At 38.7% G+C, this 14,674-nt stretch overlaps 1 protein-coding gene across 3 annotated transcripts in view; it reads left to right on the top strand.

The window, feature by feature from the left end:
* ptprsa (protein tyrosine phosphatase receptor type Sa) overlaps window positions 1-14,674 on the top strand; it is a 236,302-nt gene that overhangs the window by 169,012 nt on the left and 52,616 nt on the right. For 2 of the 3 annotated variants that reach the window (XM_068320339.1, XM_068320340.1), the window contains exons 8-14: window positions 2,643-2,912; window positions 3,073-3,654; window positions 4,277-4,413; window positions 4,548-4,692; window positions 11,094-11,414; window positions 12,976-13,169; window positions 14,424-14,450. In XM_068320339.1, coding sequence (XP_068176440.1) covers window positions 2,643-2,912; window positions 3,073-3,654; window positions 4,277-4,413; window positions 4,548-4,692; window positions 11,094-11,414; window positions 12,976-13,169; window positions 14,424-14,450 — 1,676 coding nt within the window. The remainder of the gene's footprint in view (window positions 1-2,642; window positions 2,913-3,072; window positions 3,655-4,276; window positions 4,414-4,547; window positions 4,693-11,093; window positions 11,415-12,975; window positions 13,170-14,423; window positions 14,451-14,674) is intronic. The other variant, XM_068320341.1, reaches the window with a different exon arrangement.

Consider the following 14,674-nt stretch of genomic DNA (forward strand, 5'->3'; position numbering starts at 1 on the left):
CTGTCCCATGCGATGATCATATGAATCCCACTTGGATCGACACGGTGAACTTTGGAATGCTACCTATCCCTGACGTCCGTCTAAGTCTCCCCAGCCTGAATTTTCTGTGTAGTCCCCACCCACCCCCAACACGTACCTCACATCCGCCCACTTCAAGACTTTGCAAGTTATGTTCTCATTAAGTTACAATGTTAAAGGTGGGGTGGAGGGGAGGTGTAGTTAATTCTTGATTTTAAGCCCCAGTGTGTGAGACCTCCAAACCCACTTTGAGCCATGGTGTTTATTTTTTTAATTTATTCATTATTTTTATTCAGAATCACAATCTCCTTATTCTATACTCCGTTATGCCCTCCTCCTTCCCTTTCTCCGACAACTCAATCCCCCTTTTCTCTTTGCGTACTATACAGTATGTCTGCCCATCCGTCACTGACTGCTTGTCTTCCTCTTCCTGTCTTTTGTCTGCTGTCTTGCTGCTTGAGTCTGTTTAGTTTTGCCTTGTATATTGTCTCTTGTCCCTTTCTTTCCTGTCTTGTCTATCTGTCTGTCTTTCAGTCTGCTGTTCTGTTCATCATTTTTGATGTCTATATCTACACTACTTGCTTCTTTCTCTTCGACCTTTGCATCCCAACAAACATTTTGACTTTGAATTACATACTTTGGTTTACTTTAAGCTGAAAACACAGTGCCGCTTGAAAGTTCTAGTGTAGCCATTACTTGTCTTTATGCTAAATGTTATATTTTATGTTTTTTGTTTTTCGAAATAAATCAAAACTGCCTTCACATGTACGTTGTATTGGGCTTGACAACAGTGTTTACTGGCTCTGATTATTCATGCTGAAAGTCTGGCATGAAATCATTTGGCAAGCAGCTAACTTAAACTCTTACACGGTCGAAACTCATTTGAATGTTGCTATAGTCTTACATTATATAAGACTAGGATTAGTCATCATTATTCTATTTTGTATGTTCTTGAACTTGGCCACGTCTTGCATGATTCTGTCAAGTGGTTGATGGGATGCCTCTAGTTCACAATGTATTTTTTGCTTACTCATGCTCTGTCACCTCTGTTCAATTGACATACATAATGTACACACACACACACACGCACACGCACACACACACACAGACACACACACTTTATATAATAAAATTTCATGTTTATACACACGCACACAGACACATACATATATATTTCAGATATATACAAAAACCCACAAATTCACAGATGATGGAAGTGCACAGTACCTTCTGTGCCTTTCCTCTTCATCTCATTATCATCCCCCTCCATCTCCTCACCTCCTCTTCATGAGATTTGAGCTTCTTCTTGTCTCCCTTTGTGACTTTGGCCTTATTCATCTACCCTGCTCTGTAACTTCCTGTCTGTCCTTCCTTCTTTTTCTCTGGATTTCTATTCCCTGTTGATCCAGTTCTGTTTCTTGACTCCAACACACTATGATAGTATACTCTCTAGTCACAATTACTTTAGCTCTTTTTCTATGTATTTCTAGGCACACTTGTTCCTCTATACTTATTTGTGTTACCTGGGACTGCGATGTGACAATGTGCCACCATCACATTTTGTCACATTTGCTTCAGAAAAAAACAAAAACAAACAAGTTTACACTGCATTGAAGTGGGTTATCTCCCCTTCACCCTCCTCCAGACCTTCACTTCTCTTTTTCTTACTCTGTCACTCTTTGTTCCTCTGTTCCCTTTTTTTTCTATTCTCTCCTCAGATGCTTTATCCTCTATCTTGTATTTCTTCTTTCCTCTCCAATCGTCTTTTGTCTGGGCATGCTAGCGAACCTTCAGTTATATTCCTCTATGCATTTTATCTCAATTCTTATATCTGATTTTGTTATCATTTACTCCTTAGTTTATCTCGGTCTATTTATGCATGCTGTCTGTGAAACTGATAGCTGCATCTATCAATGGAACCGTGTCAGATCTTAATAAGGCTTTGTCCAGTGGATCTACCCTAAACCACAAAAATCTGATTAAAGTTTCTCATCTTTAAGATTTCTAGGTAGAATAGACAGTTGAAAACATTCGCAAGAATGTGTTTAGAGACCTAGCATAGATGATCAATAACCCAGTAACCCTACACTTCCTGTGCTGTGGGAGAAGCCTGTACCGGCTTACTTCCTGTTAGGCACAAGTGCCTGAGAGGGCGGGAAGTTCCAGGTTGCCGTGTTGGCCTTATGTGATAGCATAATCACATGGGCTGTACTACATACTTGTTGATCAGGTTATATTGTAGGTTGCCTATACATAAGGAGTTCAGTTCTAAAGATGAGAAACTCGTAATAGATTTTTGTGTCTTTAACTGTGCTGTGATGGGTCAAATATTGGTCAATGGAACCTTGTTGCTATGAATCGTTGCTTTATTGTTAATCTACATTGTTGTTGAAGCAGTTCTGTTAGTTTAGTTCCTTCTCATTATTTGTATATTTTTATGTTTAAAAAGTTTGCTTATTTTATATTGTCTTTGAGTTTACATTATCATGTTAAACCCTTTATGTTAATTTTTTCCTTGAGAAGGATCAATTTACATCGGCCTCTCTTGTTGCCTCTTTTTTTCTCTTTTCTGACTCCCTTGCCCTCTTTTGTCATCTTCTCCCCTCCCTCATGCCTTTTCCCAGTCCGGCGGGTGCCTCCTCGTTTCTCCATTCCACCGACGAGTCAAGAAATTATGCCCGGTGGCAGTGTGAACATAACCTGTGTGGCAGTGGGGTCACCCATGCCTTATGTCAAGTGGATGCTGAACGCAGAAGACTTGACACCAGAAGATGAAATGCCAGTGGGCAGGAATGTTCTCGAACTAAGCAGCGTTCGTGAGTCAGCCAACTACACCTGTGTGGCTATGAGCAGCCTTGGCATCATTGAAGCTGTGGCACAGATCACTGTCAAATGTAAGAGATAACTTGCTTTTGAAGGAGGGTAATTATGAAAGATTATCTTTGAAAGCACTGAAGGAATTTCCAAATTTTCCTCTGGTCCGACAAAGTTCATTCATCATTGTAAATCCAAATGATTCCCATGTCTTTCCTTCCTGTTTTCTCACCCTAACAGCTCTTCCTAAGCCTCCAGGTACCCCTGTGGTTACTGAAACCACTGCCACCAGTGTCACCATCACCTGGGACTCAGGCAACCCAGATCCAGTGACTTACTATATCATCCAGTATAGGGCTAAGTCCCCAGAAAGCAAATACGAGACTGTAGATGACATCACCACTACACGTTACAGCATTGGCGGCCTCTACCCCAACACAGAGTATGAAATCCGCGTCTCAGCTGTTAACACCATTGGCCAGGGTCCTCCCAGTGAGCCAGTAGAAACCCGGACTGGTGAACAAGCCCCTGCCAGTCCACCGCGAAATATCCAGGCCCAGATCATATCTCAAAACACCATGATGGTACGTTGGGAAGAGCCCGAGGAGCCTAATGGGCAAATCAAGGGATACCGCGTTTATTATACCATGGATGATTCCCAGCCCATGAGCCTCTGGCAGATTCATAATGTCCAAGACAGTGTCATTACAACCATCCAGAGTCTCGTTCCTCAAGAGACTTATACTATCAAAGTCCTAGCATTCACTTCTGTAGGAGACGGACCCTTCTCAGAACCAGTCCATGTCAAAGTACTGCAAGGAGGTAAGGATATGCCTAGTTAAAGATTTAAATATTATTTTATGTCCAATACTTTTATTTAGTTACATGCCCACTAAATTTGTATACTAGAGGTGCCTGTGTAATATGCACATAGGATAGAAACATCAAATTTAAACAAGGTATAAAGACACTACACTTATTCTTTAATCTTAAGAGAAAGACAGACAACCAGTGAAGCACATCTTCAGCGTGTTTAAAGCAACAGCAGTCCAAATATCTGTCATACATTTTCTTTTGTGCTGCTCAAGGTTCATTCAGATATTGGTAGTCGCTAAAAATGAAGACAAAAGTATGTTTGATCATTGCAATCTGAAAAAGAAAAATTAGTTTGAGAATGAGCCTCTGAACATCTGAGAACTTCAGCCCCAAGTGAAGTCATTCAATCCATGCAAGGCCAGAGAGGAACATCCAACTTGAGACTCCACATTAAAATGGAGCACAAACTTTTATATCTCTGTCATTTATTCATCTCCATTTAATTCCTTTTAATGTGATATCTCATTATTCTCATCACATTAGTGGGTTTATAACAAATGTTTTGTTTTATATCTTTATTGTTATTCAGGGATTATTCTACAAAAAAAATTTGTATTACATTGTTTAGTTCCAGGTCAGCCATCCAAATTTCAGGTTGGAACTGTGTCTGACACCAGCATTGAACTGATATGGGAACCTGCCTATGAGAAAGAAGGAATCATAAATTATGAACTCCGTTACATGGATCGCAGTTTGGGCACCCAGGCAAGAATTTCATCATTTCATTTCAAATATTGGTCCTTTTTGCACCAAGAAGCAAATATTATTATTCACATTCACGTTAGATTCCTACACCACTGTGTAATAACTCTGTTAATAACTCTGCTCATTGTTGATAGATGAAGAAGACATTTGGGCCCACGTCTACATATGTTGTGGAAGGTCTCCGACCAAACACTGAGTACCACTTTTCTCTCGCAGCCGTCTCCATCAAAGGCATTGGAGCCTTCACCAATGACATATCACAGAAGACCTTGCAAGCCAGTAAGTAGCACATAATTTAGTCTCCCGTTACGTTCATGAAGTAACTGACAAATGGATTTTCATTATTAAATGACTTACTTTTTGTAACTGGAATTTCAAAACTTTTTTCTGTCATCTGTGTCTATTAATCTTTTTAATCAACCATCAAAACTGATTCAGAATGAAGAATTAAGTATTAAAACAAAAAAAAACCATAAAACTGACTTGTGTGGTGTATTGCTGAGTTCTTTCAAAAATTTGGCACGGTTCTTTTTTTTTCATCTTGATTTAATCAACCTTAGCATAAGTTGTGGTGTATTACTTTCTGTTAAGGGGTATGTGCTATTAACAGTTTGTTTTATGGAGAATTAATATTAATTAATTTTGTTAAAATGAACTTTAATTGCCTTAATTTTTTATAATGTGACTCTGGTGCCAAATATGTATCAGTGTACCAACACTGAAATATTTCTAGCTCATGTATATAGCTTATTACTTTATTTCTTTTTATTTGTCCATATTTGTTTTCCATTGTTTGACAGCAAGTGCATTTTCTCCCATCTGACAGAGACACAAAAAATGTCAGTCCCCCTCTCTGACCACCAAGGCTCTCATATGAACTGTATTTATTTAGTTTTGAGTCAAGTCATCAAAGAAAATCCCTATTAGTAGTCATGAAAACTGCTACCTCCTGAATTTATTGGTATATCAATTACCCAATGATAAAACTCATATGGCAGGAACAGACGTTTTTATACAAACCAGCTAAAAATAACAGGAGGGCTATGATAGTCCTCAGTAGTGTGAGTTGTAAAATTATATATAATCCATGCAAGAATCAAACAAAAGGTGCGAAATAAGAGATTAATAGTGATTATATTATGAAACTGGAAAGTGTATCTGACCTTAGGAGGATCATGGAAATGACAATGGCCATGTTTAATTCATTTAAAAAAAAAAAAAAACTGTCTCTGCTTTCTAAGATTCTGTGAGAATGAATCCAGATGACTTTTACTGGGACATACGAGAGCCATGGCAGTAGGAGTAGACTTTTAACACATTTTCTGTTTCTACCAGTGCAATGTGCTGGCTGTACCCCCACATCTGGACTGTGGGGGCTTTGGAACAACTTATTCACAGTTGTTTTTGTTACTGCTTGGCAGCAGACAGAGCTGCACGGACACTGCAGTCACTGAGGAGAGCACCAGTTGCATGCAACATTCACTCCTATCCACCAGGGGTGCTGCTGAGAGTTTATCACTGCATTGTTGATCTTAAATCAGTCCAGGCATGGAAATGCTCAATGTTCATTCAGCCCCATTTCAGTCTTGGTGTCTGTCATGTTTCTGTGCACATTTTCACCTTGATATTTCCTTACCTCTGTGTTTACATTTTTTTCTTGTCTAATACACTGCTAAAGGGATTGAATACACTCCTCTTTTGTCACGTTATTCCAGCTGTGTTTTTCTCTTTGCCGCTTGTTCCGCTTTGTAGTGGAACAAAAGCTCTCCCTGGAATGGCTTAACATCTCCTTGTTCACTTTGTGTGCTCTTTCTTTTCTGTGAAGTGTTTTTTTTTTTAAAGATTAGAGTTCTCTTTTTTATTTAATAAATTCTATTACTTTCTAATTATCCAAAAGAACATTGGTTTGACACGACTTCAAACAGTAGCTTGCTGCTATTTTCTTTTCTTTTTTTCTGTTGAGTTCTACCACAGTCACAGGCACTCCAGGACAGAGCAGTACATACAAACATCAGTGTCATAATACCCATGCTTATCAAGCAGATATGGTTGAGAATAACCTGTGTCTAAATAATTCGCTCTAATTTTAATCTATGAACCTGTCTGCACCAGATCCATGCAGGCTTGTCATCCTAGTGATTACACATTAATTTAGTAAAACAGTCATATGCATAGGTACTGATGGAAGGTAGACCAAGAACACTTAGATGTGTTGAGGGAAAACTGCACACTTCACAGACAGCTTAGCTTCTCCTTTGCTGCTGATGCTTTGAAATTTGTGGACAATGCAAAACCAGTATTGACAGATGCGTCAGTGTCGAGTGAACACTGTCATCACAAGAGCGTGATGCTGACGGATGCTGTCTAAACACAGGGTAAGTCTAGCTGATGGCTTTTCTCAAGTTTCTGCTTGAGACAAGGGACTCTTCCTTTCAAGTGCCTCATCCATAAAATTACAGTGGATAAAAAGTATAAGTGTTAGTTGTTAATATCTCCCTGCCCTCCACAGACCTATGATATCTCTGTGCTGCATATACGTGCTAAGTTGTGTTTGAAGCAGTTGTCAACATTGTAAATAGTCTTTCCCATATTCTATAACTGTCAATCACAGTTTTGGTCATCAGTCTTAAACGTATCTATCCTTTCTTTATGATTATACCCCAGCCCTCGTTGATACCAACTGCGGTAGCAAGTGCATTTTTTTATACATTTATCATTGATCCTCAAGCAAGTGTGAGATACACCCATTGGTCTCTCATTGCTCAATGCAGAAAAAATACAAAGTCAAACTAAGCAAAACACTCCTGCAACACAACATAATTAATAACTTGACGTTTGGATTATTAAAGGTAAGTGCATGAGTGGTTTCAGGATTCAGTCTGCCATGATTTCACATAATATTTTTGATGGAAAGAGAATAAATTCTCTTTATGCATGACACAATAAAGTGTTGACCTGTTGTGTCTGCAGCACGAATGATCTGGCATTCATTACCAGTATTAAGTATACTTTCAGAGTGCAGCTTAACGTTGATAGTAAAAATTGTCAACCTTCTAGAAGAACACAAAATTTAGACTAGCAATAAAATGTCACAACTTTGGGAACAATTCCCTTTGCATTTTTGTATTCAGTTTCATCTGGACAAGACAGCCAACAACAACAATCTAATTTTTTATCACACTTCTCTGTCAGATCTTTTTATATTGAACCCAGATCATTGTCTGGCAAGCTGAAACCCTTATCCACTAAATACAAAGAGAGACAACATGATTTTCTTGTTTGCTTTGTTGTCCATTACCTGTGGTTAAAAAAATGTTTTACAGATTGTTGAACTTTGGGGTCAGTTCAAGCAGCGTTACCAGAGGTTTTGTCATGGCGACTACTGTAGAAAAACTTGTGTACAAAAAAAAAAGAAAATTCTTTAATCGCAGTCTTTGTTTGCAACAAAATTAATCATTGGCATATCTTTATTAATATTAGTTAAAATAAATATATGAGATATTACTGAAAACAGTAGCCCCCATTCAGAAGCAAGGCCTCTTGGTGTATGTTGCCAGAGTCAGACCAGGTTGAAAGTCCATTTCTGTGAGACTCTTCAGAAATAGCCAACGAGTGTTCACAACCTGAGAGTGGAGGAGTCTCCCAGCATTCCTCTAGCTGTTTCCAATTTGCAGGCATCCTGACAAGGCCTAAGATGGACCCTGGGAGTGGGTGTGAGGGGACTGCAGGGTCCCAGAGTAGCAGATAAGAATCCCATTTCATAGCGTCAGAATTAATTTCATGCTTTGCGATGAGCTATAAGCCAGGCCCCTGGATTGTCAGGCTTTGTTACACATTTAGATTATACCTCAAACCTGCCAGTAGCCACTCAAGTGCTATCTCTCAAATTAAAGTGGCAGATTCTAAATCCTCTGTATTTAGCCAAACAAGCAGTTTAGCCCCCACACTTAGTGTAATTGCGGGAGCTTTTTAGATATATTGGAATATTTTTGTGAGCAGGGCCATTTGGCATTGGGAGATTAATTTCATAATGATCTACAAATATGAAAATCCTGTCATCTGAGGCTTGTGATGAAAATACAGTTCAAGAGCAGACATGTGCTTTTACTCTGATAGCAAAGGCATTGGCAGTCTGTGACATGTGAAGAGTTGACACCAAACATCTAGTAACGGCCTATGTGAACTCTTCACATCAATGTGCGGAATTTATTTATACTGAAAATGTTGCACTTAAAACAAATTCAATATGAAGGTTGTCATAATGATTAAGTCTACCAACACTACTTGCCATTGCAGACTTAATACATAAAGCTTTTCATCATATCACAACAGAATTATGAGTCAACAAGAAGTATGTGAATGCAGACATGACTAATTATTTGTCAAGTAGCATTTAGGAAACTCTTTCAAGGAAACTTCAAAAGGGCCTCAAGTAAAGCATGAACTGAGTTTCTTCTTTTGTGTTTGTATAATTCTACTATCTATAATGCTACCAGTGGCCTTCATGGGATATGCACTTTATTAAAGCTGTGCCTCAGCCACTCTTAATCCTTTATCAGGCTTGGGGTTGCCTGTGCACTGTGATAGCCTGGCTCTGTCAGATTCACAGCCTTTTCCACACCACAAAGATTGAAAACTGAGCAATCATTCCTGACGTGGAGAGTTTGCAAACACAATATGAACGGAGCAAAGAAGCTGAAAGGCTCAAAATCCAGTAAGACCGTAAGTAAATAAGCCCATTGGACACAGAGAAGGGTTTGGGAATTGTGGCTGAGGTCCTGTGCTATGTGTGTGTGATGGAACATTCTTTACTGGGAGAAGGTCTTTCTGATAGTTAAAACCCATTTTTATTTTATTTTTTTAAGCTCTTCTGCCCAAAATGACACTGCAGTCATAACACTGTTAAACTTTTATAAATTCAGCAATGCAAGCTTTTCATCTTCTAATTTTGTGTCTTAACATTTTCAAAATGAAATCTCAGTTTCACAAAGGTACTTATTCACTTGGCTATGAAATGGGATTCATATTAATTAATTGTTAACAAGATGGATGTTTGTGTAGAAGAGCAGAAGAACAGAATATCTTGAGATTGAATGTTTCCCCCATTGCTTCTCCTCTCACAGTCTTGTGGACTCTCTGGCCTAAAGATACATGAGTACTGAACAGACATGATTACAGCACAGAACCAACTCTCCCCCTCCCAATAAATCCAAAATATGTCCCAAGCCAAATATCATTAAGTCCAAATGGTCCAAAAGGTTTCATTGACTATTTATATTGCAGGGATAGGTGTTTTTCTGTCACATTCTCTGGGAGGGGAAGTGTTGTAGTTCACTGACTATAGAGTAAACCCTCTACAGTCAGGTGCTGGTGGTAAGAAAGTCTTTAAGATTTAGTAATTATGGGAGTCAGGTACGTATGATGGAAACAACGGTTGTGATTTATTTTAGTTGACATGCTTTTGTTTTCTTCAAAAATACATGTTTTTATTTTCCGTAAGTTTTTTTTTCCATGTTTTTCCACGTCATTTTGAACGTTACTGTTATTGTGGTACACCTGGAAATTAATTTACCAATACCCTTGTTCAGTTCATAATTTATTCATTATGCCTTGGTTTGGAATGAGATTATCCTGCTTTCTTATTTAATGGTTTCTCATTTTCCTAAGTTGCTGTGCAGGAATGCCTTTTTGGCGGTATTTCAATTTGTTTTTGATTACTGTGCTGTTCTGTAATTGCATAACAGGCAATAATGTAATAATGAACTAGATTTTTCACCTCAACATGGAAGGAATATATTTTATTACAAAACCCTTGTGGAGGATGGAAATATATCCATGCATATACTTTAATCCATATAATACCAAACTCTACATGGGGAGTAAAACATTTTACTAGCCCTCGAGCAGCACACTCTTTGGACGAGTGCGAGCTGTTATGGCTTGACTCGGATTGGAAGCAATAGGCACTGAGATTAATTTCGAAAGTTCACAGGTATCTAAGATTTAAATGTTTTTGGAATAACAGTAAAGACACAAATAACCATGTTAAAAAAAAACTTAAACTGTTACAAAATTTTTAAAAAAACAACAGATTACACTCCCTCCTGTTAGCACATACTGTACGTCAAAGGGAGGAAAAAAGCTTAGCCTATGCGGCTTTGGCTTTTAAAAAGCATTTGAATAGATAGTTCAATCATGTTTTTTTGGATGTTAGAAAGTTGATAATAGTTGCCAGATATGAAAGCAGTCGCCAGATTTAAAGCAGATTCTTTACTTTGATCAAACTACAGTCAAACTACACTGATGTAAAAATTAAACAGCTAAGGGCGGTTGATTCCTCTGAATAATGAAACTCTTCCCCCAGTCTCCATGTCCAACTCTTGTGGCTAGATATTTCAAAAGAAAAACCATCTTGATTCATTATTACATAAACATTTGCCACTATCCATTTATACCTCCTGTGTTGACATTAGCTTGATGGTTTTATTTTCGTTCCAAGCGTATTTTGTCTCCATCTTTGTTTTTGCAATTTTCATTTGAATTGTTGTTAGTTTTTTGTCCTTTTTATCATTTTTTATCTCTCCCATCTTTTTTATTTTTTTTGTTTTTCACCCCTTCCCCCCCTTCCCCATCCTCCTCATCTTCGACCTCCTTCCTTCCTGTCCTTTCCAACTTACTAGAGCCCTCAGCCCCCCCTCAAGACATTAAGTGCAGCAGCACCAGCTCCACTACCCTGCTGGTAAGTTGGCACCCCCCACCTTTGGAGAGTCAGAACGGTGTCCTGGTGGGGTATAGGGTGCACTACCATGTGGTAGGCCAGTCAGAAGGGGCCAATGATGATGACGATCCCATGGAGGAGCCCAAAATCCTTGCGCCTGAGGAGCAAACGGTGCTCCAGCGCTTGGAGAAGTGGACCCAGTACCGCATCACCGTGTCTGCCTTCACTGTAATTGGGTCAGGCCCCGAGAGCGAGCCCCTGACATGTCGCACTGATGAAGACGGTAAATGAATTCCTAGAATCGAAACAAAATGTATGGACAATTTCCTTTTTCGGGGGGTTTGGTGCATCCCATAGAAGTGGAAATATTTATACATGTCTTTTTTGGTTCTTATTTGTTTTTAAGGTCACAACCTCATTTTTAAAATATTGGAAAATCATGTTTTAATAAGAATCACACCAACTTCTCACTCAAACCACATGTTGTTGTGTCCGCCATTTAAAAGGGACATGGAAAACGTATTTGTAGTTTGAAATTGTACTAACAAAATGTCATTTACAATAGCAACCACATCCCATGTACCACCTCTGCCTGTTGCCTTTTAACAGTATTCCGTTGCTCAGCTCAGCTCTGTTAGTATTCAGAGTGCCGTACACCACAAGGCGCTGTGTTTCCAGTATCTGAAGTGGCAGCAGTCGGTCCCACTATTTGAATCTTGTTGAGGAAAAATAATTACCATCTTCCACGTCTTCAGTATTTACCCTCTGGTGCTGGGGAACATGGCACATGAACCTAGCCTCAATTAAAACAAAAAAATACTTTGAGCACTCTTGACATGAGTTTGTGTCATGTTCGAACAATTATTATTGAACCAGACTGAGTGTATCCAATTGACTTTCTCTGGATGCAGATAAATGATTGTGGTAGATACATGAACAGATATTCCAAACTGTACATAACTACACATTACTACATTGTACTTGAAATATAAAGAAAAGCCCAGATGCAAACAGAAACCTCGCATCCTGTCAAGAACAAAACAATCACAACACATTAAGTTTCTGCTGCAGAAAATAAATGACACCAAATCCAGTTACAACAAAACACACAAACTAATGTAGAGCTAGTAGAGTTGTTTCTCTTTCACAGCATATCTGAATCAGTGAGGGATGCCTCACATTGGCTCTTTTTCACATTCATTACCACAATATTTGAAACATTTTCCTGATACTGATGTACAAGAACTGCAAGCTTACATTTTTTAACATACCTTTAGAAGAAGATCAGGAATTACGTATAATGTTGGAGAAGATAGGGGGAATGGGATTGTGATATACAATAGCGTGTAAAAGGTGTACTTGAAGGGTTTGTAGAAGAGCAAACGGAAGCAGTTTATGCGAAGTAGTTCCATTAATGGCACAGCTATCTAAGAAAGGGCCAGCAGCATACCTGGAGGCCTGGAGGCGAGGCCATTCATAAAGGTCTGTCAGGATAAGTGAAAGCTCCCCAGTAATGGCAGCCATTATTGACAAATGTTCATGACTGTTCATTTTAGAGAATAAGGCACTGCAAACACATGTAGTTTTTAAATATCTTCATTGTGAGTTACGATTATCATCAATCATGACACAGTTTATGTATCTATCATCCAGAATTGATGCTTTAAACAGCACAAAGAATACGGTGCAATTTGTATTGAGATAATGCCTATTGTGCTTTTAGAATTAGAACCACTTTCGCTTTGCCACTGATATTTTAAAAATATTGGTATCTCATTCACAGGTTTTTAACAATACACGTATGGAAACATTTCTGATTTCAGTTGTCATATCATTGTCCGCAGTTCCCGGGGCTCCTCCAAGGCGAGTGGAGGTGGAAGTGCTTAACTCCACAGCACTAAAGGTGATGTGGCGCTCACTCATTCCAGGCAGGCAAAATGGTCAGATCCGTGGCTACCAGGTTCACTATGTGCGTGTGGAAAATGGCGAGTCAAGGGGTTTGCCCCTGATCAAGGATGTCATGTTGGCTGATGCCCAGGTATGAACCTCTCATAGTTTACTTTGGGTTGGGTTGTGTAGGGTTTTTTCCACCAAGTACACTCCAGGTCTATTCTTTATTTATTTTAAATTTCCCAGTTTGGTATCAGTAAAGTATATCTTATCTTATTTAGTTTTTGATGTGTTACAAAGACACTTCAACAATTGAGTAACGTTGTTGCACTGGTGCAATGATTAAAACTTCAATGGACCCTTTTATTTCTCACAGCTTGTTTACTTTGCACTCACTGCGTATGGGAGGCGATGTGGGTGCATTTTTGTCTTGTTTTTTTTTTTCATATTGCTGTAATTTTCTTTTTCCCTAAAGATAAACTGTAATCAAAGCTTCAGTTATCTTGTCCTCCTTCCTCTGCCTCTATGGCTTTTATTAGGAATGTCTAGACCGCTTCTTTATGGCAACATCTGGCATGAAATGTGTGAATGTGTGTTTCTATCAAATGTGAAGACTGAAAGAAAATGCTGATTATACTATTTTGTGCCTGGAGGGAAAAAGTAAGATTGGCGTGAAAACATTTCCCAAAAATCAGCCTATACTGACAGCTTGAATTGTAAAGGAATCTTGTATAATGGCCTTTTTTCTCTTTTTGCTTTTACAAAACTGTTGTCAACACAATATTCGAGGAATCCTGCCAAAACAAGACTTTTGTACACAGTAGCAATCATCCAAATGGAAATTATACCCTTGAAGCAATGGGGTAAACAACACACAAAAGAATAGCTGTTTGCAATTCTAAAATTTGGGATGAAATGAATCAAATACTTATTTTTTTCCCATGTCCTTTCAGGCAAAATGTCATGAGCATCCTATTAGCATTTTTTTAATTAAACTGACCCACAAATCCAGTTATCCAGTCCAAGAAAAGTATGCAACCACTAGTCAGCAAGGAATGCCAGGCTAAAATATTTATTTTATTCAAATTTTAACCTTATAATGCTACATATCATCATCCACAGCTCGGCATGATTTAGCAGTGACGTAGGTTGCTGTTAGGTGTGGTTACATTGTTTAAAGAGCTCAAGGCCAGCCTGGTTTCAGTTGCTCCGAGGCCAGACTTCAAACAGCTTCTGTCTCCGCTGACCTCACAAAACCAGTGACCTATTTCTGACTCTCTACTTCTGCACCATTAATGCCTTTATCTCTCACAACCCTATTTCTTCCCTTCCTTTTTCTTTCTCTTCTTTTGCAAAATGTTACTTTTTTTCCTGCACTCTCGTCTTTGGCGGGGGGGGTTAGTGGGAAACGGACGATACAGCTGATTATGTGAGTATGAAATTCTGCTTGAGTGCTTGTGTATCTGAAACAGTGTAAACAGCGGGTATTGCACCAACCTGTGGTGGACTCAAGGTTTTATGCAACTCCTACAATATTTGTCAGTTAGCTTAAATATCAAAATGGATCAGATGGTTTCACCTTAGCCGCCAACCAGGCAGCTTCAAGAGCACATCTGTATGCAACTGAGAAAAAAAATACTAAATGTCTATTTC

The sequence above is a fragment of the Antennarius striatus genome, chromosome 7 (assembly GCF_040054535.1).
Source record: "Antennarius striatus isolate MH-2024 chromosome 7, ASM4005453v1, whole genome shotgun sequence".
In the NCBI taxonomy this organism is placed as follows: Eukaryota; Metazoa; Chordata; class Actinopteri; order Lophiiformes; family Antennariidae; genus Antennarius; species Antennarius striatus.